The 25536-nt window shown below is 39.4% G+C and overlaps 1 protein-coding gene across 1 annotated transcript; it reads right to left on the bottom strand.

Moving 5' to 3' along the window:
- Positions 1-1000: 1000 nt before the first annotated feature.
- On the bottom strand, positions 1001-25485 carry METTL4 (methyltransferase 4, N6-adenosine; the record flags this gene model as incomplete). The annotated part of the gene is made up of 7 exons (XM_080714780.1): positions 1001-1010; positions 7260-7366; positions 10736-10910; positions 15811-15880; positions 18918-19287; positions 21943-22005; positions 25105-25485. 7 exons carry the CDS (start codon positions 25483-25485, stop codon positions 1001-1003), a joined length of 1176 nt encoding a protein of 391 aa, XP_080570906.1.
- Positions 25486-25536: the final 51 nt, after the last annotated feature.

The raw sequence follows: 25536 nt of genomic DNA, 5'->3' as shown, positions 1-25536 counted from the left end.
CTGCCTGTAATCCCAAAATTGGGAGGCAGAGACTGGAGGATCCCAGGATGGAGAACAGACTCAGCAAGTAGTGAGACTCTCATCAACCTAGCAAGACCCTGTTTCAAAACAAAAATAAAATAGGACTGGGAGTGCAGCTCAGAGGTAGAACGCCCCTGGGGTTCAATCCCCAGTAACACACACACACACACACACACACACACACACACACCCCTGAAGACTGTTGCATGAACTCAGTATGGTGGTACAGTACTTGGCCGGCCTGTGGATACTCTTTCCAGAACGTAACACCATACCAGAGGATGCAAATTCGAGTCTTACAGGGCTCAAGCGAGTGGAGTGCCCTGAGTGCACGCGGGGAGGAAGAGGTGGCTCTAGGGTCAGCTGGAGGGCACATGCCCCTTCCCTGTGAGCTGAGTCCAGGACAGAACGCAGGCCTTGTGTACCCAGCACTTCCGACGACTAGGAGCAGCAGAAATCAGAACCCTGGTGTGAAATTTCTGATTTTTTTAGAATAAGGATTCCAAGTATTTCTCCAACACGGTATGGACAAATCACATCCATGAGCAGGATTGTGACCTGTGGTCTGCAGCACGTTCTTACTGGATTCGCTCAATAGCGCAGCCTTCGTATTAACGGCCTCGTATTGATTATCTCTTTAATTGTAGGCAGTCTAAAATAATGCGGGATATTAGTTCAGCTGAAGTAAAATCCAACTCAAAATTAAATAAAAGACAGTCACTTCTGGTCACTTTACTAAAAACCCAAACCTTATTTGCATCTCTAACCAGGCTGGGTGAGAATAAAAGGAAAGTTCGTTAGGCCGAAGGGAGGAGGGTGAGGGAAGCACCACTAAGATCACGATCGGCTCCCAGGCTCCAAAACAATGAAATAGTCCACGTGTTGGAACTTGAGAACTTCGTTGCCCCAGCTAGTCCAACCTGGCTGCAGATTCCGAGCAAACAATTCCAAACATTCTCCATCTGGCTTGATGTAGTCTTTAAGAACCTCTGTCCAAAAGAGAAAAAGCACAAAAATTACTATTAAAAAAGAAGTCAATTTCCTTTTGGTAGATAAGATAGAAGAGGGAGGAATATTTCTTTTTTTTTTTAAGAAACGACATCAAATTAAAGTCAAAGATTTTATCACAGGCTTTACTATTTATAGTGAGAAGTCATTTGAAATCACACCCTCGAGATTAGAAACAATATATACTTACATTTCAGTAGTCCTCATTTATTGATTTTCATTTATAGATCAGAAATGAGGATTTTAACACCCACATAGATGACTTCTTGGTTTTTCAATACTGCTGACATATCTCCTGAGAACTAACTTACTTTGTTTTTTAATAAATGTAATCCATGCATTAAAAGAACTTTACAAACACAATGCACTTTAAAAGTGAAGATAAAATATGTCTCTTTTTGCACGTACTTTAGTGAAAAAACAGTAAATGAAGACTTGGATGTAGACAGAAATATCAAGAACAATCACTGATAAGTAACTACAGCTCCGCTATCTGCAATTTGGTAGTACTAAAAATACCCCCTCATGTTCGAATGTTGGATCTTTCTTTACATAAAATTTTACCATATTACTTCCACAATCATTCCTTATTTAATATATTAATAACTACTACATTAAAGATACCTCATATATGTTGGCTAAACAGCCATGATTCTACATGAAACAAACAGCGGGGCATGGTGGTGCACACTTGTGATCCCAGTATTTGAGGAGGCTAAGAAGGAGGATTGCAGGTTCAAGGCCAGCCTCAGCAACTTAGGGAGGCCCTCTGCAACCTAGTAAAACCCTCTTTTCAAAAATAAAGAATAAAGCCGGGTGTGGTGGCACACGCTTGTAATCCCAGCATTTGGGAGGCTGAGACCGGAGGATCGCGGTTTGTGGACAGCCTCAGCTACTTAGTGAGGCCCTCCGCGACTCAGTGAGACCCGGTTTCAAAATAAAGAATAAAAAATAGGGCAGGGGGGTGTAGCTTGGAGGTCGAATGCCACTGGGTTCCATCCCCAAACCCACAAAAAAAAAAAAAAAAAAGGAATAAAAAGTAGGAACGGGGGGGGGGGGGGGGGGCGGGGGGGGGGTAGAGCTGAGAGGTAGATGCCCCTGGGTTCCATCCCCAGTATGGCGGGGAAAACCCTGAGGCTTTTTTTTAAGCACTCAGTTGGATAACAAATAGTTAAACCAATTTACTGCGATCATGTTGCGGGGTAGCTATTCTAACCACGGAACAGGAGTTAGGTATAAAAATAATAATTCAGAATAGAAAAGCACCAGAACAAGTAAAAATAGTTCATGATTGCTATCTAAGGTTGACCTTAGATGAAACATATTGAATGCCCTCCAGGAATGATAAGGCTTTCTTAGGAATAATTGATATAGGCAACATTTATAAGAGTATATCAAATATTTTAGGTTTCATAATGTTCTTCAATTGCTCTTGAAGCAAAATATTTGCTTATTTGTCTGAAAATACTGGTCCTACTTATGAAAAATCAAAGAGAAACTGAAGGTTGTCATTGTCTATGATTCAGATGAACTCAAATTTGGTCTTTGATGGCTTCTAGAAGATGCTGACATGAAAACACTACTTTTGTTTCCTAAGAACTGTTTTCATTTAGTTACTAAATGTTATTAAACTTGAAAGAGATTTTCCTACTCATAGAGAATAATAATCCTAAATCACGTTTCCATTTCCTCCCATAAAGTCAGTGCCTTACTAGACTTGATTCACTTTGAGTATGGTCTAAAGTACAGTGAAACCATTTGTTTACTTGTTTTTTTGTTTTTTTAGGTTGCTCAGTTTTCTGGTAAAAGATGTTAGCATCTCTATTTTGGAACTTGAAACTAGAGTCAGCCAACCAAAAATGTTTACTGTTCCGAGCACCCATTACAATTAGGGTTAAGGGAGGGACTTAACAAAGAAGACAAAATATCAATGTTTTATGAGTTCATAATGTAATATAAAAAGATGACCAGGTGGAAAATACATATAGTCTAAACTCCTTTATTACTATACTCTGAAAATCACATCAAATAGTGTTTTTATAATGTTAACCACATTATTTATTTCAACCACAAGGCAAAAGAAATAAAAGCTAATGAAAATGTATTATTCTTACTCATTTTAAGTATCAATTTTAAAATATATCCAATGCAAGTAAAGTTGCATTTTAAAATGAATGCAAAAATAAGTTTAACTAGCAAAACCTATATACTTAAAGACAATTACATAACATTTGTGAATGCTAAACCTCTTCTAACCAATGGACAGCAATCAATCAATCCATTAGTAAGTACACCCCCTTTGCTCTGAAAGCACATGGCAGAAAAGTAGGGAAAATGGCCCAAATACCAGTGGGATATAATCTCATCAGCTATATTTAACTCTTCAGATAGAAGCTGTCAGTTAAGTAACAGAAAAAGGAGTGGAAATTCCTCTAATAGAAAATATGAAGATCAAAATTTTGATTCAAATACTTTCATAATTGCCGGGCGTGGTGGCGCACGCCTGTAATCCCCGCGCTTGGGAGGCAGAGACAGGAGGATCGAAGCCAGCTGTGCTGGCTTAAGAGACCCTGTTTCTAAATAAAAATATAAAATAGGTCTGGGAGTATAGCCCGGTGGTAGAAGGACTTCCAGGAACCCCAGCACCACCAAAAAAATAAAATAAAATAAAATACTATCAGAATTTCCAACCTTAAATCTCTACACTTAAGAATATACATTAAAATGTTAGATTATAAGCAAAAAAAAATAAACTTTTTTAAAAACCTTGGTGCTTTTAAGAAACAAAAGAAAGAACATTTCACTTTAGGAATATGCCTAAAACACCTTAAGAAAATTAACAAGTAAAAATCTTAAGCATTATATATACAACATGTATTATGCAAATCCCTAGAGTAAAATATGTAGAGAACTTTAAAAATTGTAGAGAAATTAAAATATGTAGAGAACTTTAAAAATTGATTTCTGATGGTTTAATTTGTACTACTCTATACCTAAAATACATAAACTATATATAATAACATGCGCTCAGAAACAAAGTATTATAAACAATTCTTCAGTATCACTCCCTAACCAATATACATTGAATCATTCAGATTTTTCCCCAATACTCATTTTCAAATGTTTTTAATCCTAGAGGTGTGTTTGTACTGCTCTCTAGTGGGAGGAGAGAAGAACTGCATTTTGTAGGCAGAAGGTTATAATGACTAGGGCAAGACACTTTTACTCACTACTTTAAAAATCTTTTCCCCTAATAATTTTTAAATATAATTTTAATTCTATTTTAAAGAATCTGATAGTTTGTAAAATATTTCTGATAATGAAACATTTGGAGATCTTAGATTTTAGATCTTTTGTATGTGTGTGTGTTTGTGTGTGGTACTGGGGATTGAACCTAGAGACCTTCGACCTCCAAGCTACACCTCCAGCCCAATTTTTTTTCTCTTTTCCTTTTGAAACGGGTCTCACTGGTTCCTCAAGTATTGCTGAGTCGCAATCCTCGTGTCTCAGCCTTCCAATACTGGCATTATAGATATGCAGCACCACACTCATCTGGTTTAAAATAAAATATATGCCCTAGAACGATCAAATTAAGCTTTGGTATTCCCCAATGATAAGAAAAGTCCAAACAAGAGTAATACGGATTCAATTTCCTCCATCGTGTATGATTGATGTCAAACAGAAATTTTTTCCTCAAAGAATAGTATATTCTCACTTTCACTTAAGTAAAAATACACTAAAGAATGTATGCAATCCAGTTTGAAGGTGATAATTCACTGAGAATCCCTCTAAATCAAAGAATAAGTCATCACAGAGACATCTAAATAGTTCTCAAATTAAGGAATACTATAAAGACTCCTCTAAGTAATTTTAAATAACAGAAATTCTGGGAGCTACCAAAATAATTATCCTGAGTCTTTGTGTTCAACTTCTTATGTTTCCTAGCCCAAAAACTATCCCCTGTGCTTGGCGCACGCTTGTAATCCCCACGCTTGGGAGGCAGAGACAGGAGGATCGCGCAGGTTCAAAGCCAGCCTTGCTGGCTTAAGAGACCCTGTTTCCAAAAAATATATAAAATAGGTGTGGGAGTGTAGCCCGGAGGTAGAAGGGTTCCATCCCCAGTACCACAAAAAAAAAAAAAAAAAAAACCAACTATCATCTTATTTTTGCAAGATGGGATAACTTGTCTATAGTTTTCCTGAGTGGCAGATTACAGATTTTTTTTTTTTTTCTCCAGTACTGGGGATAGAACCCAGGGGCATTCTACCTCAAAGCCCCACTTTTTATCCTTTATTTGAAACAGGGTCTCACTAAGTTGCAAAGGGCCTCACTAAGTAGCTGAAGCTGGCTTCGAACCTACTCGATCTTCCTGTCTCAGCCCTCCAAGAACTGGAATTACAAGCATGTACCACCACACCCAGCTTGGTTTTGTTTTTAAGTAAGAATCATCAAATAATAAAGTATATTCCTGAACAAATTCTCTGAAAAGTATACTTTGAATATCAAATTCAGAATCTCTCAAGGACTTACATGCCTAGGTTATTAAACTTTCACCTGACATATTTAGCATTTATTGAAAACATCTACCGGGTGCTACAGTATTTAAAATATATCATAACCAATCCTTACAGCTCTGAGATATTAAATATCATTACTAGCTCTTTAAATGAAGAATATGAAGTAGGAAAGGATTCAAGTAACTCGACCCAAGAGCAGAGCCAGGAATCAAATCCATGTCAGCCAATCTCCAAAGCAACACTTTTTCACTATCTAGTGAGATCTGCGGGCTGCAGGAACTGCCATTTCCAATTCTTCAGAAAATCAGCATTTCCTCTTTAAAAACCTATAAGTAAGTACTTGGGAAACTGAGACAGGAGGATTTCACGTTCAAGGACAGTGAGCAGTCACTTAACAATACCATTTTTGCTTTGGAGTGTGTGTGTGTCTGTGCTTGTGTGTGTGTCTGTGCGTGTGTGTGTGTGCATGTGTGTGGCACTGGAGATCAAATCCATGGACATTCTACCTGTAAACTGCATCCTCACACTCTTCTTCTTCTTTTTTTTTTTTTTTTTTCGGTAGTGGGGATGTGGAACCCAAGGGCATTCTACCTTTGAGCTACATCCCAAGCCCTAGTTTTTATTCTTTATTTTCCACCCTTATTTTATGCTTTATTTTGAAACAGGGCCTCACTAACTTGCAAAGGGCCTAAGTAGCTGAGTCTGGCTGCAAACCTGCGATCCTCCTGCCTCAGCCTCCCAAGTACTGGGGCCACAACCATGTGCCACCATGTCCAGCACCAGACTATTTCAAAATAAAACAAATTAAAAGGGCGTGGGTGTAGCTCAGAGGTAAAACTCCCTTGGGTTCAATTCTCAAGACCACAAAAACCAAACATAAAAATGAATGTCTACCAAATATCAAGGGAATTCCTCTGACTACTTCTGAATTTCTGGTCTTGTACAAGCAAGGGATCTGTCAGTTCTGAAACCAGCAAACCTGTACTAAAAGCTGATGGTAAAAGCAAGCCCCTGGCTGACCTCCACGCCCAGCAGCCCTCTCAAGCCTTCGTTCTGTCAAGGCCAGCGAGAGAGGAGCCTGGAAATAGTGCAACAGGAAAAACTGAAGCAATGTCTCTACTACTGGGTTCTGCTACAGAAGTTTAGAATATTAAAGCAACACATATCTGATTTAATTTCCGAATATAGGCCATTCACACACTACACTTGATCCTTTTCCACTTTTTCTACGGCCATGTCTACCTTATGAAGACGTACCAGCAAGAGGTGGCTTGTGCGAGTGAAGAACACAGGGCACGCTGACGAGCAGCTTGTGATCTGGAACGGGGGACACCTTGACATCTGCATTCCTGACCAGAACACACGACTGTCAACTACACTTTAAAAGGAACTTCTTCACTATAAGTCACAGTTGCATTAACTTTCCCCCTTCCAAGTAGTATCTGATTTTAAAACAAGTTCAAGGAGAGAATCAATGAAGAAAAACAATTTAAAATTTGATATATTCCTAGAATTTCATTTTCCACAATAACAAAAGCTACTGCATAAAACAAAAGGTATAATAACATTTCATGTACCATACAATTCATACTGTTTGTTCTGGGCCAGATTTTCAAAAATATAAAAATTAAGAAAAGTCAATGATTACTGAATTAATACATTTTAAAAGTTTAAAAACACATGCCTATAAGTTTGAAAATTCATCTTTGTTACCTTAATGATAAAGTGGTTTCTTCTCGAACTCTCCCCAGTATAATACCTTCATAAGGTTTTTTGTGTGGAGAATCTAATGGGAACACAAACTCTCCTGACCTGGTAATCTGATAGGAAGGCACCAACAACAAAGGGTTATTTTTTTCTTCATCATTACAGTTACCACTCAAAAAAGCAAATACAAGACGGGCGTGGTGGCGCACGCTTATAATCCCCGCACTTGGGACGCGGAGACAGGAGGATCGCGCAGGTTCGAAGCCAGCCGCACTGGCTTAAGAGACCCTGTTTCCAAATTAAAAAAAAAAAAAAATTATAAAATAGGTCTGGGAGTGTAGCCCAGAGGTAGAAGGGTTTCCAAGAACCCCAATACCACACACACAAAAAAAGCAAATACAAAAGAAATTACTCAAAGTGAAAGCTAGAGTTGTTCAATAAAAATATAAACCACATAAATAATTTTAAGTTTTCTACTAGTAACATTAAAAAAGAATGCAGTGAAATTAATTTTTATTTATTTATTTTATTTTATTTTATTTTATTTATTTATTTTATTTTATTTTTGGTGGTACTGGGAGTGGAACCCAGAGGTTTTCTACCTCTGGGCTATACTCCCAGATCTACTTTATATTTTATTTGAAAACAGGGTCTCACTAAATTGCTGAGAGCCTCACTAAGTAGCTGAGGCTGGCTTCAAACCTGTGCGATCCTCCTGTCTCAGCCTCCCAAGCATGGGGATTACAAGCATGCACCGCCACGCCAGGTGTGAAATTTAATTTATTTATAAATTAACATATCCAAAATAAAATTTCAATGTAATGAATTCAGAAAGTTACTGAAATATGTTACAGTCTTTCACAGTAGGTCTTTAAAGACTGATGCCTATTTTACATCTAACAGTGCACCTCCATGTGGGGGTGACTGCTTCAAGCACTGAAGAGCTACATGTGCTAATGGCTGCCATAAAGGACAGTGTAGCTAGCTATAAAAGACTTTAAAATTCATTTGTAGCCAGTTATAGTTGCATATTCCTGTAATCCCAATATTGAGAGGCTAAGACAAGAGGATCGTGGGTTTGAGCCAATGTCAGCAACTTAGTGAAATCCTGTTTCAAAATCAAAAACAAGAAGGTTGCGAGTGTAGTGAAATCCTGTTTCAAAATCAAAAACAAGAAGTTTGCGAGTGTAGCTTGGAGATAGAATCCCCCTGGGTTCAATCCCTAGAACGAAAGAACGAAAGAATAAAAGAAAGGAGGGAGGGAGGAGAGGGGAGGGGAGGGGAGGGGAGGTTAAAATTCATTTAAATAATAGATTTTTTTGTGTGTGTACTGGGGTTTCTGGAAGCCCTTCTACCTCCGGGCTACACTCCCAGACCTATTTTTTATTATTATTATTTTTATTTAGAAACAGGGTCTCTTAAGCCAGCAAGGCTGGCTTCGAACTTGCGCGATCCTCCTGTTTCCGCCTCCCAAGCGTGGGGATTACAAGCGTGCGCCACCACGTCCCGCAGATAATAGATATTTTAAATATAACTTTTTTTTATATCTTGCACATAAACAATCTCTACTTTACATTAAAATTTATTCCTGGAAACCATATCTTCATTAATTCATTCAAATGGCATTTATTATTTACTGGAAATATGACTAAATAGAATATAAAGCTTGTCCCTTTAATTATAGAAAATAGAAGTCATTAAATACTACCAGACCAGCCAGGCTTGGTGGCTTATGCTCATAAGCCCAGTACTTAGGAGGCTGAGACAGGAGATATAGCAGGTTCGAAGCCAGCTTCAGCAACTTAGTAAGGTCCTGTTTCCAAATAAAGAATAAAATAGGGCTCAGAGTATAGCTCAGAGGTAGAATGCATTGGGGTTCAAACACACACACACACACACACACACACACACACACACACGTATCTCAATAGTAGATCATTTGCTTAGCACATGCAAGGCCCTGAGCTTGATCTCCAGCACTATAAAAAAAAAAAAAAAAAAAAAAACGCTATCAAAATAGGCAAGATGGAAGGGGGTGTGACATTCCTGTCATGGTCCTATACCAAACCAACCAAGACCAAGACCAAACAATGTCATGACACCACAGATACAATTGTAAATACTGTTTGCCCATTCCCATAAAATAGGTACAAATAAATAATGGGCATAACTTTTAGAAAGTATTCCAGTAGAGCACAACGTATTCAGAAGCACATAAGAATACAACTTGCCTGTGTCTGGGGTAAATACACCAGCTGTGTTAATATTGAGCACTGGGTTGCTTATAGTTTGGCTTAGTCTTTCAAAGTCAGGAGGACTTTTTATGGAATCCATCCGAACACTCAGTTTATCTTTAAAAGACTGGTGAATGAGCTGGACATGGTGGCGCACGCTTGTAATACCAGTACTTGGGAGGCTGAGACAGGAGGATCGCAGGTTCGAAGCCAGCGTCAACAGCTTACTGAGGCTCTCAACTTAGTGAGACCCTGTTTCCAAATAAAATATAAAATAGGTCTGGGAGTGTAGCCCCGAGGTAGAAGGTTCCTGGGTCCCATCTCTTTTTTTTTCTTTTCTTTTCTTTTCTTTTTTTTTTTTTTTTTTTTTTTTTTTTTTGGTGGTACTGGGGTTCCTGGAAGCCCTTCTACCTCCGGGCTACAGTCCCAGACCTATTTTTACATTTTTATTTGGAAACAGGGTCTCCTAAACCAGCGTGCGCGGCTGGCTTCGAACCTGCACGATCCTCCTGTCTCTGCCTCCCAAGCACAGGGATTACAAGCGTGCGCCACCACGCCCGGCCCTGGGTCCCATCTCTAATACTGAAAAAAAAAAAAAAGTGAATGAACCCTAAATGAAGATTTTACTTTTCTGCATTTTTTGGTGGGGGATGTGGGGGAGGGTCTATGTTCTTATGCCATCTAGAGATATTACAGATTGTTCAACCAATCCTAGAGTTGAAACCATTTCTTTCAAAAATATGCTGAGCACATGTAAGGCACTAAGGACTTAGGTTTAAGCTGAGAGCATAGAAGGTTCCTGGGTCCAGATCTTCCCACTCTCTCTCCAATGGCTGGTTTGCTACCTTCTGTCCTCATCCCCAGAGCCGTGAGAGAGCAAGGGAACAGGAGGTGACTCAACTGTGGGCCTGTAATGGGGAAGGAGAGGAGGAGTGAATCTTTCTATGTTTGGAGATGGACAGACTTCCAAATTTCTCATGTGTTGTGCTGTTTTTTAAACTGAAGATATCTGGGCTTTGTAAAATTTTATCCTTCTATTTCCTGACTGATTTCCCCAGGCCAAATATTAAAAAGAAGAAAAAAAAAACAGAAAAAGAAATGATAAATGCCTTAGTGCTTGGCTGTAAAGCAGAAGTTTTCTTTGGACCCTATGAAAGAGAACAGTGCCAGGCTACGCATGGACGATATTATATTTATGGAACCTATATGCCACACAATATTAACAAATAAACTAACTTCTGAGCTTACTTTTACCCAGTGCCATTCAGCAAGTACCTCCACAGACCAGGAAGGGTAAAGCTCTTCCTTAACAAAACGCAGGTGCTTCTGTCTGTTGGTCACCCAAGTCACGACTAGACAGCCCGGGGCAGCCAGTTTAGGGACAGGCATCTGCTTTATTTGCAATGGTGATAAATAACTGTACCTAAAAACGAACAGAAAGAAATATTACCAAGATTCACTGCCAAAAAAAGAAAAATAAGCAGGGAAGACATATATCTCTGCCCCTAAATACAAGGTGCCTACTGCTGCTGATTGTAGGGTCACAGTGACACCTGGTGGACACGCAGGATTACCCAACAGTCAGAACAATTTCATTTTTCCTTTTTACTAGTTCAGATTTATGGGTCTATTTTTTTTCCTGTCATTTTAAATGCATTACATTTCAGTAATTTGCTCATTTGTCATGCTTTTCTCCTATTCAGAATAAAGCAAATACTGTTTGGGTCCCATCATTCGCGTGTTACACAGAAGTCCCATCACACTGTCTGGAAACGCATGCCTCAATGACCCAAGTCAAACCTCACAGACATTACCTGGCACCACATAAACATTGTGAGCTTGATGGGGCTAGAGCCAGCTTACTTCAATAAGGCTTCTCACAGTCTTATAATCCTCGAATGCTACCTAAAACTCTGGCCCCAACATCTCAGCCAATTGCATCTCCTTCCCACTACATTTTCAACCCCTAATCTATCATCCTTAGTGAGACCATGCTTCACAATGAAAAATGAGTAAGTAAAAACAGGCTAGGGGGCGCAGGGCGTGGGGGCACACACTTGTAATCCCAGTACTTGGGAGGCTGAGACATGAAGATCACCAGTTCCAGGACAGCCTCAGCAAGCAGTGAGACTCTCATCAACCTAGCAAGACCCTGTTTCAAAATTTAAAAAAGGGGGTGGGGCTGTAGGTATAGCTCAGAGGTAGAATGTTCCTGGTTCAATCCCAGTACCAAAAATAAATAAATAAATAAATAAATAAATAAATAAATATTAAAGCAAGCCAGGCATGGTGGTGCATGCTTGTAAATCCCAGTACTTTAAGCCAGGCATGATGGTTCATGTTTGTAAATCTCAGTACTTAGGGAGCTCAGACAAGAAGAGCACAGATTCACAGCCAGCCTGGGCTACTTAGCGAGGCCTTTCACAACTCAGGGAGACCCTGTTTCAAAAACGGGGTGGGCGGGTGTGGCTCGGAGGCAGGATGCCCCTGGGTTCAATCCCCAGTACTGCAAAAATGATTAAATTAAATTAAATGTAAAAAAAAAAACCCTGTAGTCTTGTATTTCCTGACCATTAACAGTATGAGTCCAGTTTGTCTTGTTAGAACACTATCTGATGTCCAATACCCAGTTAAATGGGTATTTCTATCTCACACAGGGAGGGAGAGGCCAGTGTCCTCCTCCGTCCTCCCCTGCTGCTTCTCCCTCCATCTCAGTCACCTTTGCATTGAATCCCCTTCTCTTTGAGAGGAGAACAACCCAGCAACGCTGGCCTATAAAGCTCCATACTGATCCCAATTCACCTTTACTCGCCAGTCAGTGAGGAACAAAGCTCTGAGATCCTTCTGCCTCACCAAGACAGTACCCTGGACCATTTCAGAGCAGCCTTCCTACAGTGCACACATCTCAACTATCCGTCACCTAAACACAGAATGGCTCCACCCACTTCAATCTCCTGTCTGTAAGTACCCTGAGGACTGATTTTCACTGAGTCTTTCCACTTTCTCTCTTTTGTCTTATTCCATAGTCAGTTTCCGATGAGGTTTCTACCTCTACATTTGCTTTGGAAAAAGCCAATGGCTCCCCAACGGCCAAACGCAACAAACACTGGGATCTGGCTTTAATTCAAGGCAACTGTGTGATGTCAGGAATGATCAAAAATAAACAAGGAGTCAAAGAATTCAAATTTCAAGCGCCCATGTTTATCTAGACCAGTAAGTGCCCCTCCAGAAGCCTAGCATGTCCAATAATCAATGAAAAGGATGATTTCAAAAGATTAACCTTGCAGCCAAGCACGGCAGTGCACACGCAGAATCCCAATACCTGGGAGGCTGAGACAGGAGGATCGACAGTCTCAACAACTTAGCAAGATCCTGTTCCAAATGAAGTATGAAATAAGGATGGGGGTATAGCTCAGAAGTAGAATGTCCTTGGGCTCAATCCCCAGCACCACACATACACACACACAAAAAAAAGACTAACAGTATAAAGAATGTCAGGTCACAGTAGCCGGGTGTAGTGACACACACTTGTAATCCCAGCATTTGGGAGGCTGAGACAGGAGGCTCACAGTTTGCAGCCAGCCTTAGCTACTTAGTGAGACCCTCTGCAACTCAGTGAGACCCTGTTTCAAAATATAGGGCTGGGGGTATAGCTCGGAGGTAGAATGCCCCTGTGTTCCATGCCCATGCCCAGTATTGAAAAAAAAAAAAAAGGTCAGGTCAAAAACTTGAAGCGACATCATTTCGATAATTGCAGATTTCTTAACTGATTTAATTAGGTTGGTTGAGGGGAGAATATTCATATTCCCTATTCTAGCTCTAGTCTCATAAGAATCACTGAGCTGTAATATGTATTGTCTTTAGGTATTACAAAAGAAAATATACTAATAGCATCTACTCTTCAAAGAAAACTCAGGTTTAGATATTTATGACCATGGTTTAGGCAAAGGTTTCTTACTACATCAAAAGCATAAGGCCAGGTGTGGTGGTGCACGCTTGTAATCCCCGCGCTTGGGAGGCGGAGACAGGAGGATCGCACAGGTTCGAAGCCAGCCTCGCTGGCTTAAGAGACCCTGTTTCCAAATAAAAATGTAAAATAGGTCTGGGAGTGTAGCCCAGAGGTAGAAGGGTTTCCAGGAACCCCAGTACCACAAAAAAAAAAAAAAGCATAAGCATCAAAAGGAAAAGCAGACCCCATGCATGAGAGGCTGAGACAGGAGGATCACGCGGGTGTGAAGCCAGCCTCAGCTACTTAGTGAGGCTTTCGGCAACTTAGTGAGACCCTGTTTCCAAATAAAACATAAAAAATAGGGCTGGGAGTATATCCCAGAGGTAGAAAGCCTCTGGGTTCCACCCCCAGTACCACAAACAAAAAAAAGAAAAAAAAAAAAGTAGATAAACTAGACTACATCAAATGAAAAGCGCTGTGCTTACAACTCACAGTAGCCAAGTTATGAAACCAACCTTCATACAGAAAATATGATAGCCATAAAAACATTGATAGACAATAGCAATGGACCAATGAGAATACTGTACCACTTATCAATGTCAATTATCTATGTTGATGATACATTATGATACATATATATAAGACAGCTCTACTTTTAGGAAATATGCAACAAAATAAGAGTAACAACTTTCTCTTTAACTCATTCTTAAGTAGTTCAAGAAAAAACTTACATATAGATATCTACACACAGAACATAGAATTGAATTATTTGATTCTTGCAACTTAAAAATATTTTGTTGGAATAGTTCATAAACAAAAAGCATAAAGAAACAGATGATAACTCTGAGAGGAAGAAATTTCAGATGAAATTTAAATTAAACTGGGAAATGTTTAGTCAAGAAAACTAAAGAATGAGAATAAATGCAACCGAAGACATTCAAAGAACTAAAGGGAAGCCGGGCATGGTGCGCACACTTGTAATCCCAGCATTCGGGAGGCTGAGACCGGAGGATCGTGGTTTGTGGACAGCCTCAGCTACGTAGTGAGGCCCTCTGTGACTCAGGGAGACCCTGTTTCAAAATAAAAAGAATAAAAAATAGGGCAGTGGGTGGAGCTCGGAGGTTGAATGTCCTGGGTTCTAAAAAGAGTATTAAAAGCCAAAGTCATCTTAGTAAGTAACTGATCACAGAAGAGTAACTGAAACTAAAAATGCATCATAAATGAAAAATATTAACAAATATAGAACCAATTAAAAATTATTTCATTGAGCTGGGCGTGGTGGCGCAGGCTTGTAATCCCCGCGCTTGGGAGGCTGAGACAGAAGGATCACACAGGTTCGAAGCCAGCCTCAGCTACTTAGTGAGGCTCTCGGCAACTTAGTGAGACTCTGTTTCCAAATAAAATATAAAATAGGTCTGGGAGCATAGCCTGGAGTAGAAAGCCTCTGGGTTCCACCCCAGTGCCACCAAAAAAAAAAAAAAAAAAAAAAAAAAAAAAAAAAAATTATTTCATTGAAGGTTGTTAAGGAAAACTGGAAATATTTTAGCACATACTTCTAAATTTTAGAATTTTATATCAAAGAAGGCAAAAATGTTGTCCTTTGGAATTACAGAGATAGCTCAGAACTAGTTGGGCAGTAATCTTAGTAATTAATTTGAAAAATACTATTCATATTCTTGTACATATATAGAAATCCAGTTCAAGAGAACTACCTACTTTAAAAAATAAAAATGTAGCCGGGCGTGGTGGCGCATGCTTGTAATCCCCGCGCTTGGGAGGCGGAGACAGGAGGATTGCGCTGGTTCGCAGCCAGCCTCGCTGGTTTAAGAGACTCTGTTTCCACATAAAAATGTTAAAAAATAGGTCTGGGAGTGTAGCCCGTGGGAGTGTATCCCGGAGGTAGAAGGGCTTCCAGGAACCCCAGTACCACCAAAAAAAATAAAAATAAAAATAAAAAATAAAAAATAAAAAATAAAAATGTAAGCCAGGTGTGGTAGCACACACTTGTAATCCCCGCACTTGGGAGGCTGAGACAGGAGGATCGCACGGGTTCAAAGCCAGCCTCAGTACTTAGTGAGGCTCTCAGCAACTTAGTGAGACCCTGTTTCCAAATAAAATATTAAAAAAAAGGTCTGGGAGTATAGCCCGGAGGTAGAAAGCCCCTGGGTTCCACCCCCAGTACCACCAAAAATTAATTAAATAAATAAATAAATAAATAAATAAATAAATAAATAAATAAATATGTAAAAGCTATTTACAGCATTTTCACAGCTCAGATAACCTATCTCATAATATTTATAGTATATTAAGTAAAATGCACAGGGGACTACAGCTTTTCAAAAGCAAATCTCGTATATAATTCCTTTCCACTTACCTGTTACTTCTTTTAACTGATTTGTTCTGCCATGGTGGATCTATCACGATTACATCAAATGTTTTCCCCCCTGAAATCAAAAATAATTTTAGAAAATACTCTCTGTATGTGAGTCCTTTAAAAACAAAACACAGGAGCTGAGGGTACAGCTCAGTGGGAGAGCACATACTCAGGACATATAGAGCCCTGGGTTCCATCTCCAACACCCCAAAACAATTTGGGGTTTTTTTGTTTTGTTTTGTTTTGTTTTGTTTTGTTTTGTTGGTGGTACTGGGGATGGCACCCTTCTACCTCTGGGCTACACTCCCAGACCTATTTTATATTTTTTATTTTTGGAAACAGGGTCTCTTAAGCCAGCGCGGCTGGCTTCGAACCTGCGCGATCCTCCTGTCTCCGCCTCCCAAGCGCGGGGATTACAAGCGTGCACCACCATGCCCGGCCTATTTTACTTTTTCTTAATTTTTTATCTTGAAATTTCAGTCATATGTGTGGTATATTGAGAATAATAAAATCTTCCCAACTATCTACTAATTTTCTTCTTTCTGGTCCAGGCTCAAAACTGGGATTACATGCTGGATTTAGTTGCCAAATCTCCTAAATCTCCTCCAATTTGGGAAAGTTCTCAGTATTTCTTATTCTCTCATAACCTTGACACTTCTAAAGGCTAGATTTCTGTAGAGAATGTCCCTCCATTTGGGATTTGCATTCCTTATAATTAAAGTTACTTATTTTGGGCAGAGCATTACCAACACTAATCCCTGCTACACCTAGCAGAGAAATATGTAGTGCAGGACATCAAAATGTCTCAATTTTGGTGATATAACCCACTTCACTTAATTAAAGCACTGTTACCAGGTTTCTCTAGTGTTTCTTCTGTACTGAACAAGTATCTGTGGGGAGAAACTCTAAGGCCATAAACCATCCTGTGTGTCACCTTCTTGTTGTTTTTGTTTTGGTGCAGGAGACTGAACCCAGGGTTAGTCTTTTAATTTTTTGTTTGTTTGTAAAGCAGGGTCTCAGCTTGAACCTGCAATCCCGTCTCAGCCTCCCAGGTACTGGGATTACAGCCACAAGCCCCCAGCCCGCGGGTCTCATCTTTCCATTCATCGCCTGGTATCTAATTATTACTGTTGTTATGGTGTTTGTCAAATGGAAAATTCTAGTTCCAGCATTCTAGCCACATTAATTAACTTGATGTGCGTATATGTATGTTACTGGGGATTGAACCCAGGGGCATTCTTCCTGAGCTATACCTAAGCCCCCCCTTTTTTATGCCTCACTAAGCTGCAGAGTCTCACTCTGTTGCTGAGATTGTCCTTGGAACCTGTAATCCTCCCCTCTCAGTGGCCCAAGAACTGGGATTACATGCTGGTGTCACCACACCCAGCTAATTAATTCAAATTTTAAATGTAAGGAGCTGTCCTTTCTTCCCTTTTTATAGACATAGGTATATTTTTGTAAATGTACAATCTCATAAATTACCAAGAGTATACATTAAAATTAGAAAATGATCATTTTAAAGTACTAGAGTAACAAAGACCAAAAGAATGAAAAAATGTTTAAACATAGCATGACTTTCTCATTATTCTGTTACCCTGTCATTTGCTCTGAAGAATTCATGACAGCTTACATGGATAACCACTCATGTGTAAGACGGTCTGACAGCAATTAGAAGAAACTTGTCATAAGTCAGCTACGCTATAGTGGTTTGATTATTTAAAATTTTGCTATAAAATATCCAAATAATAATAAACAGATTCAAGTCAATGCACCTTGTACCTAACACATTTATTATAATATCATAAGTTATAACTTAGTAAAAACATAGATATCACTGACCTAAAACTCTGATTCAGGTGATCTCATTTAAACCCTAGGTGACGCCGGGCGTGGTGGCGCACGCTTGTAATCCCCGCGCTTGGGAGGCAGAGACAGGAGGATCGCGCAGGTTCGAAGCCAGCCGCGTGCGCTGGCTTAGGAGACCCTGTTTCCAAATAAAAATGTAAAAATAGGTCTGGGAGTGTAGCCCGGAGGAAGAAGGGCTTCCAGGAACCCCAGTACCACCAAATAAATAAATAAATAAATTAAATATAAACCCTAGGTGGCCCTGGGAAGTATTACCAGATCTATTTTACAGATGAGCACACTAAGCCTGTTTCTGAAGTGAACAGCCCAATGACTCAGGGTTAGATGAGGTTCTAAATCTAAATTCAAATACAGGTCTGTGTGACTGTGGACTTCAATATTTAAAATTTATAACTGTGCAGAAAAAGTTTCAAAAAAAATAGACACTGAACTTGAACATTAGCTTGAAATGTAACATAAAAGGCGTATTCGAAAACGAATGTTTCCAAAGAGCTATGAAGAAATGTTAAATTGGCTCTGGTAGCACTTGCCTGTAATCCTAGTACTTAGAAGGCTGAGCCAAGAGGGTCACAGGTTTGAGGTCAGTTTCAACAACTTAGCAAGACCCTGAACCACTTAAGAGAGACCCTGTTTCAAAAAAAAAAAAAAAAAAATAGGGCCAGGGTTTGCCTCAGAGGTAGAAAGCCCCTGGAGTCAATCACTAGCACCAAAAAAAAAAAAAACTCTTAAAGTCATTTTATTAAACACAACTGTATTCTAAGTACTGAGAACTAACTATATTGGCTCTCTTGGGAACTAGTTTTTGGCCCCTTATTATAATGATTTAATTTCTTTGTGTGTGTGTGGGGGGGGGGGGGACTGGGGATGGAACCCAGGAGCATTCTACCTCCAAGCTACACCCCCAGCCCTATTTTTTTATTCCTTATTTTTGAAACAGGGTCTCACTAAATTGAGGGCCTCATTAAGTAGCTGAGGCAGTCCGCGAACCGCAATCCTCCCATCTCATCCTCCCGAATGCTGGGATTACAAGTGTGCACCAGCATGCCTGGCTGATTTATTTTTTTAAAGAAGCAAGAAGTCAGCACTTTCAAACTGAATTTCAAAAGAAAAATTACACTGGGAAAAATGTTTACCCTATGATCAAAAATGTTGATCCTCCTTCAAACTTCAGACTAGCACTTCAACTTCTTAGGTAACAGAATAATTACCTTTTTCTAATAATAAACATAATAATTACTTACAGTTCAGAAGTGGTTGCATACAAGAAATGTCAGACAGAAGAAAACGGCTTTTTGGCGGCAGGAGGTATTTCTGTCCCATTAAAGTCATTGTTTTTGTAAAGCTCGAGCTGTTTTCAATAACCCGTGAGAATAAGTCTTGCTCTGAAACAGAGAGGTCGTCGTCCAGCAACTGCAAGGTCTGGAGTCGGATTTCATTCACAGAAGGCAAATGCTTTGCCATTTCACATAATCCTGACAAACTGCAAGTATCAAGTGGTAAAGACATGGGTTCATGACACTTGTCCTGTTTTGCCAACAGTGGATGAAGAAACCCACTTTTGAGACCTTCTTGGATTAACTGTAAAGATCCATCCAAAATCAGCTCTCTGATCTATAAGAAAATCCATTTAATATACATTAGGTAAACAGTGACATTAAAATAACTTTCTTTTTCTGTAGTGCTAGGACAGAACCAACGCATGTTAGGAAAGCACCCTACCACTAAACTATACCTCCAGCCCTAAAGTAAGGTTTTAAATATTAATAGTCATACTGTGCCTTGAATGTCTGAATTTTTAATTAAATTCAATATTCTTCATCTTTACAGTAAAATAATTTTACATTACAATGAAAAGAATGCATGAGTACGCATACCTTTGAATTGCTATTTTCTAGTCATAGGATGAAACAAACTTCACAAATTGCCTGACAGATAACCAAATAACATAGATAGAAAAATATGTCCTGAAAAACGTATCAGGATGACTCTGATCATCTTTCTAGTCTATGAAGAGATGTAAGTTTAAACCACAACATTTAATCTTAGATTTTCCTAGTGAACTAATTTTAAAATAAGTGTGTATGTGTGTGTGTGTCTGTCTGTCTGTGTTTTACTGGAGATTGAACTCTAGGGCAGCCTATAGTCTATGTCCAAGCTGCATCCCCAGACCTTTTTAGTTCTTTGTTTTGTTTTGTTGTGAAACAGGGCCTCAATAAGTTGTTGAGGCTGTCAACAACCTCAGATCCTCTGGTCTCGGCCTCCCAAGAACTGGGATTACAGGCTCATTAACACCCTGCCCAACTTAAACGAGTTTTGATTTTATAAAACACAGCTTGAAACCAGGTGTGGTGGATCATGCTTATAATCCCAGTACTTGGGAGACTGAGAAGAGATCACAGGTTCAAGGCCAGCTTTAGCAACTTAACAAGAGCTACAGCAATTGAGGCCCTGTTTCGAAATAAAATAGGGCTAGGGGTAGAGCTCAGAGTTAGAATGTCCCTAAGTTCAATCTCCAGGATGACAAAGAAGAACACCACCACAACAAAAAGGATATATTCTAAGTGGTATAAGCCAGTCATAAAAGGATCAACACTGTATGACTCCACTTACGTGAGGTACCTAAAATAAGCAAATTCTTAAAGACAGAAAATAGAATAGAGATTACCAGAAGCTAGGAATAGGGGAGAATGAGGAATTATTGTTTTATGAGTACAGACTTTCAATTTGGGATGAATAATGAAATATTATTTGGCCATACAAAGGAAAGATTCTGATAAATACTGTAATCTGGGTGAGCCTTGAAGATACTGTGTTAAGCTAAAAAGGCCAGATGCAAAAAGATAGACATTAGATGATTCCACTAATAGAAAATACCTAAAAATAGGCAGATGCATAGAGATTGGAAATAGAATTGAGGTTACCAGTCGTAGGGGAAGTGAGAATGGAGAGTTACTGTTTAATGAGTAGAGTTTCCAGTTGACATAATGGAGGAAATTTCTAGAAACACACAGTGGTAATGATGGCATAACTTTGGGAATTTAATGCCACAGGACTATCTGACTGAAAGTAGTTAAAATGGTTAATTTTGTGTTATATATATTCTATCACAATAAAAGGAAAATCTATCATTGCAATTAATTCAACACTGAAATAGTGATACCTTAGCCGGGTGTGGTGGCGCACACTTGTCATCCCAGCATTTGGGAGGCTGAGACCAGAGGACTGCGGTTCACGGACAGCCTCAGCTACTTAGTGAGGCCCTCCACAACTCAGTGAGACCCTGTTTCAAAATAAAGAATAAAATAAAATAGGGCAGGGGGTGCAGCTCGGAGGTTGAGCCCCTGGGCTGATTTCCAGACCCGCAAGAAAAAAAAAAGTGATTCCTTCTAAGCCAAATTTCAACTCCAATTCCCCCATTTAAATATTTAAATCAAAATGCTATAAACAAAGAACTTTAAAAAACCAGGCCAAGTGTCCCATAGAGTTAAGCATAAAATACTTGTGTATTCTATTTCCTCCTATTTCTTCTCTAGATCTCTTTTTTTATTTTATTTTATTTTTTTTTTCGGGTCTGGGAATGGAACCCAGGGGCATTTGACCTCCGAACTACACCCCCTGCCCTATTTTTTTTTTTATTCTTTATTTTTGAAACAGGGTCTCACTAATTTGCGGAGGGCCTCACTAAGTAGCTGAGGCTGTTTGCGAACCACGATCCTCCTGTCTCAGCCTCCGGAATGCTAGGATTACAAGCGTGAGCCACCACGCCTGGCTCTAGATCTCTTTTATCTTTAAATTCTAGAAATATACTCGCATGCTTCTGCTGCCATTATCAATCTATTATTTCACCTGTGGACGACAGGCTCTTATAACTTCTAAAATCTCTAACCTTAAGCCAGCGTTCAAGGCTAGCCTCAGCTACTTAGTGAGGCCCTCCACAACTTAGTGAGACCCTGTTTCAAAATAAAGAATTTAAAAACAGGGCTGGGGGTGGACCTTGGAAGTAGATCAATTTCCAGTACCACCCCCCCCAAAAAAAAAACTCTAACCTTAACAAGTACAGCACAAGTTTACACAAGTTTTAATAATTAAGCTAGTAAAACCATTAGAAGTGTCAGAACTGGCTTGAACTACTCATTACTATAAAAATAACAAGAACTCACTACTGCATCCTCTAATCAAATTATTTTTAAGAACATCTTTATGTTGTCTATTTTATTTTACTTCATATTAATCTTCTAGTGTTATCAGTGAACATTTTGCACCCACCTTTTTATGATATTCCATTGCATCCAATTCACCTTGATTGAAAACAGCACATCTTTTACGTTTCTGAAGAGCAGATAAATTACAGGAGAAAAGTTACACTGTCATCTATCACAATACTGATATTTCTGAAGTATATTAGTATTTTTCTTTTTTTTTTTTTTTTTTTTTTTTGCAGTACTGGGGATGGAACCCAGGGGCATTGTGCCTCAGAGCTACTCCTCTAGCCCTCTTTTTATTCTATATTTTGAAACAGGGTCTCACTGAGTTGCAAAGGGCCTCACTAAGTAGCTGAGGCTGTCCTCGAACCGTGATCCTCCTGTCTCAGCCTCCCCAAAACTGGGATTCCAAGTGTGCGCCACCACGCCTGACAGTATTTCTTTATTCTATATCACATGTTCTATACTGCATATATCAGCCTCTGAGGTAACAATTTTTATTGAGGTCAAAATCAATGCACAGGGTGAGGCTAAGGAGGTAAGCTTTCCCAAGTTAAAAATAATGGGCTGGGCATAATGGCACATACCTATAATCCCAGGTACTCAGGAGGCTAAGGCAGGGTGATCACAAATTCACAAGTTTGAGGCCAGCCTTAGCCCTGGCAACGTAAGGAAACCCCATCTCAAAATAAAAAATTAAAAGGGCTGGGATCAAGGTGTGGTGGCACATACCTATAATCCCAGTATGGGGAGGCTGAGACAGGAGGATCATAAGTTCAAGGCCAGCCTAGGCAACTGAGTGAGATCCTGTTTCAAAGAAATAAAGAGGATAGAGATGTAGCTCAGTAGTAGAGGGTCCCTGGGTGAATCCTCAGTACAACAAAAATAAAACAAAGCAGTAAGGGCAGAAAAAGGACCCACAGCTTCATCTGCTATTAATAAGATGTTGTTCCTCAAAGCGTTGACACAGACGAGCGGAACAGAAGGGAACTTTGTGAATGAACTGTGATCAGTGTCACTCATCAACTGATATACGATGAGCTATTTCCAACTTTCTTTACTGCTGAGAACTATCCGTGTGCCATCATCAAAATAAATCCCACTGTCCTTTTCTTTTGTTTTTTTTTTTTTTTCCTTTAGAAGACCAGGCAGTACGTTGCCCAGACCAGCCTTGAAGTCCTGAGCTCAAGCAACTCCTCTGCCTCAGCCTCCCAAGGAACTCGAGTTACAGGCCCACCGCACCACGCCCGGCTCTCCACTGTACTCTGATAGCTCTCATGGTCTAAGAGTAAGTACAAACCAGGTGTACTTACATCATTCTGTATTTAACACTTCAGAGAAAGTAATGTGTAATATTGTGCAACAGAGAGCAGGGACTTTTTATTGCTAAATACATAGGTACCAAACTCCTACCAGGTAAACAAATGTTTTGTGACTAAATAAATAAATGTACTTAAGAACAGACTAAGTAGCTACGGAGAGTGGTGCCCACTTGTAATCTCAGTGCTCAGGGGCTGAGGCAAGAGGAAGGAGGATTGTTCTAGGACAGCTTCAGCAGTAACAAGACTCTCAGCAACTTGGTGAGAGACTGGCTCAAAATAAAAAATAAAACCGGGCTGGTAGTGTGTCTCAGAGGCAGAGTACTCCTGAGTTCAATCCCTAGTACTAACAAAGAAAAAGGGGGAAAAAAATAGAATAATTATATAACTTGCTTTAGCATACAAAATAAAAGCTTTGTCAAGATAATATTCACTATATACACTCATCTATATTTTTGCATATTGAGAAGTTGAGACTGAAAATTAAAAAGTAATGGCCCCACTCTAACCTAGTAAGAATTACATAATTATGGAAGTTGGTAAAAAATAATGACATACTACTTGCATTTTTATTTTCCTGAAATCATAGACAATACTATGTATTTTCTTTTCTGTGCCTGACATACAGATGATCAATGATGATCAATGCCTATACTGAAGTGAAAAAATAGGCACAAGAAAAAGCTTCAGGTTCCTCTAACAATGTACTAAGCTACCTTTATGACTTCCCCTACTCTAGTCCTCAACATGCTTGCTTGCTTTTCTACTCAAGTACAAGGTACAAAAGGGCACAGACTGCGGTTAATTTGTTTCCTCACTCTGTACAAAAGCATATACAAAGGCCTCAAACAATTGTGTAAATAATGAATGTTATTCCTATCACTAACAAGACAGTGTTGATACAATTTATCTGAGAAGGACTTTTAATCACCTCTAAATTCTTGAAGTACACAAAATGCATGAAAGCATAATTACTGGGATTCTGTAAGACATTCTCAAGCTTTTAAAAGACTGCACCAGTGTGCATATATATATACACATATACTTCATAAATGTCAATGTCTGCTGGGCATGGTGGCACATGCTTGTAAACCTAGTACTGGAGAGGCTGAGAGAGGAGGATCACAGGTTCGCAAATAACCTCAACAAGTGGTGAGACCTTCATCAACCTTGTGAGACACTGTTTCAAAAATAAAAAATAGCCGGGCGTGGTGGCGCACGCTTGTAATCCCAGGGATTGGGAGGCAGAGACACGAGGACTGCACAGTTCAAAGTCAGCCGCACTGGCTTAAGAGACCCTGTTTCCAAATAGAAATATAAAATAGGTCTAGGAGTGTAGCCCGGAGGTAGAAGGACTTCCAGGAACACAAATACCACCAAAAAAAGAAAGAAAGAAAAAAGAAAAACAGGAATAAAGGCATAGTACAAATGGCCGCAAGCAGAAAAGACTTGTCTGATTTTGGTTAATTTATAAAACATTCGCTTCTAAGCCAACTTTGCTTACTTTGAAAAATGTAATTTGGTCTTTTAGAATGATACAATATTAAGAGAGTTAAATATTATTCGGGATATACTAAAGCCTTCTTATGCTTTATTAATTCTTCTTTATACCTAATTAATCACAAAATATTTGAGAGGCTGTAATGAAAATCTTATGTTTTCTAAAGAAATATAAATATTTCTTAAAACTTTCTACCTGAGCCGGGCGTGGTGGCGCACACCTGTAATCCCCGCGCTTGGGAGGCGGAGACAGGAGGATCACGCAGGCTCAGAGCCAGCCACGCTGGCATAGGAGACCCTGTTTCAAAACTATAAAATAGGTCTGGGAGTGTAGCCCGGAGGTAGAAGGGCTTCCAGGAACCCCAGTACCACCAAAAAAAAAAAAAAAAAAAAAAAAAACTCTCTACCTTCCCAAGAGTGGAGACGGAGATTCCTTTTTTAACATCATCCACTGGATCTTCTCTTTCATTGCTTTGTTGGCATTCATTGTGAACAGCTGGAGTTATGTAAGGTTTGAGGACATTAAATAGTTCAGGTCGAAAAACATATTTTTGTGTAAGCATGTCACAATTTCTTCCATCTTCATCCTCTGGCCTAAGGGTAGCAATAAATGTAGCAGAGGTTCCAAAAGATGTGGAATCCACTTGAAGAGAATCAAAGTGGACAGAAGTCGACTCATTTTTGCAGTAACAAGGTTCATGATGCCGGTGAAGCTGATAGTTTATCTTGTTAATGAAAGAAAGATGATCCAGTAACCACCCCGGCGACAACTGGTGTACTATGGACATTCTCTTCCTTAAAAAATGTTTGGGGCCAGGTGTGGTGGCACACGCTTGTAA

Source organism: Muscardinus avellanarius, assembly GCF_963383645.1.
Source record: "Muscardinus avellanarius genome assembly, chromosome: 17".
NCBI lineage: Eukaryota > Metazoa > Chordata > Mammalia > Rodentia > Gliridae > Muscardinus > Muscardinus avellanarius.
Note: the sequence above shows the minus strand (reverse complement) of the source record. Positions and strands in the feature narration are given on the sequence as shown.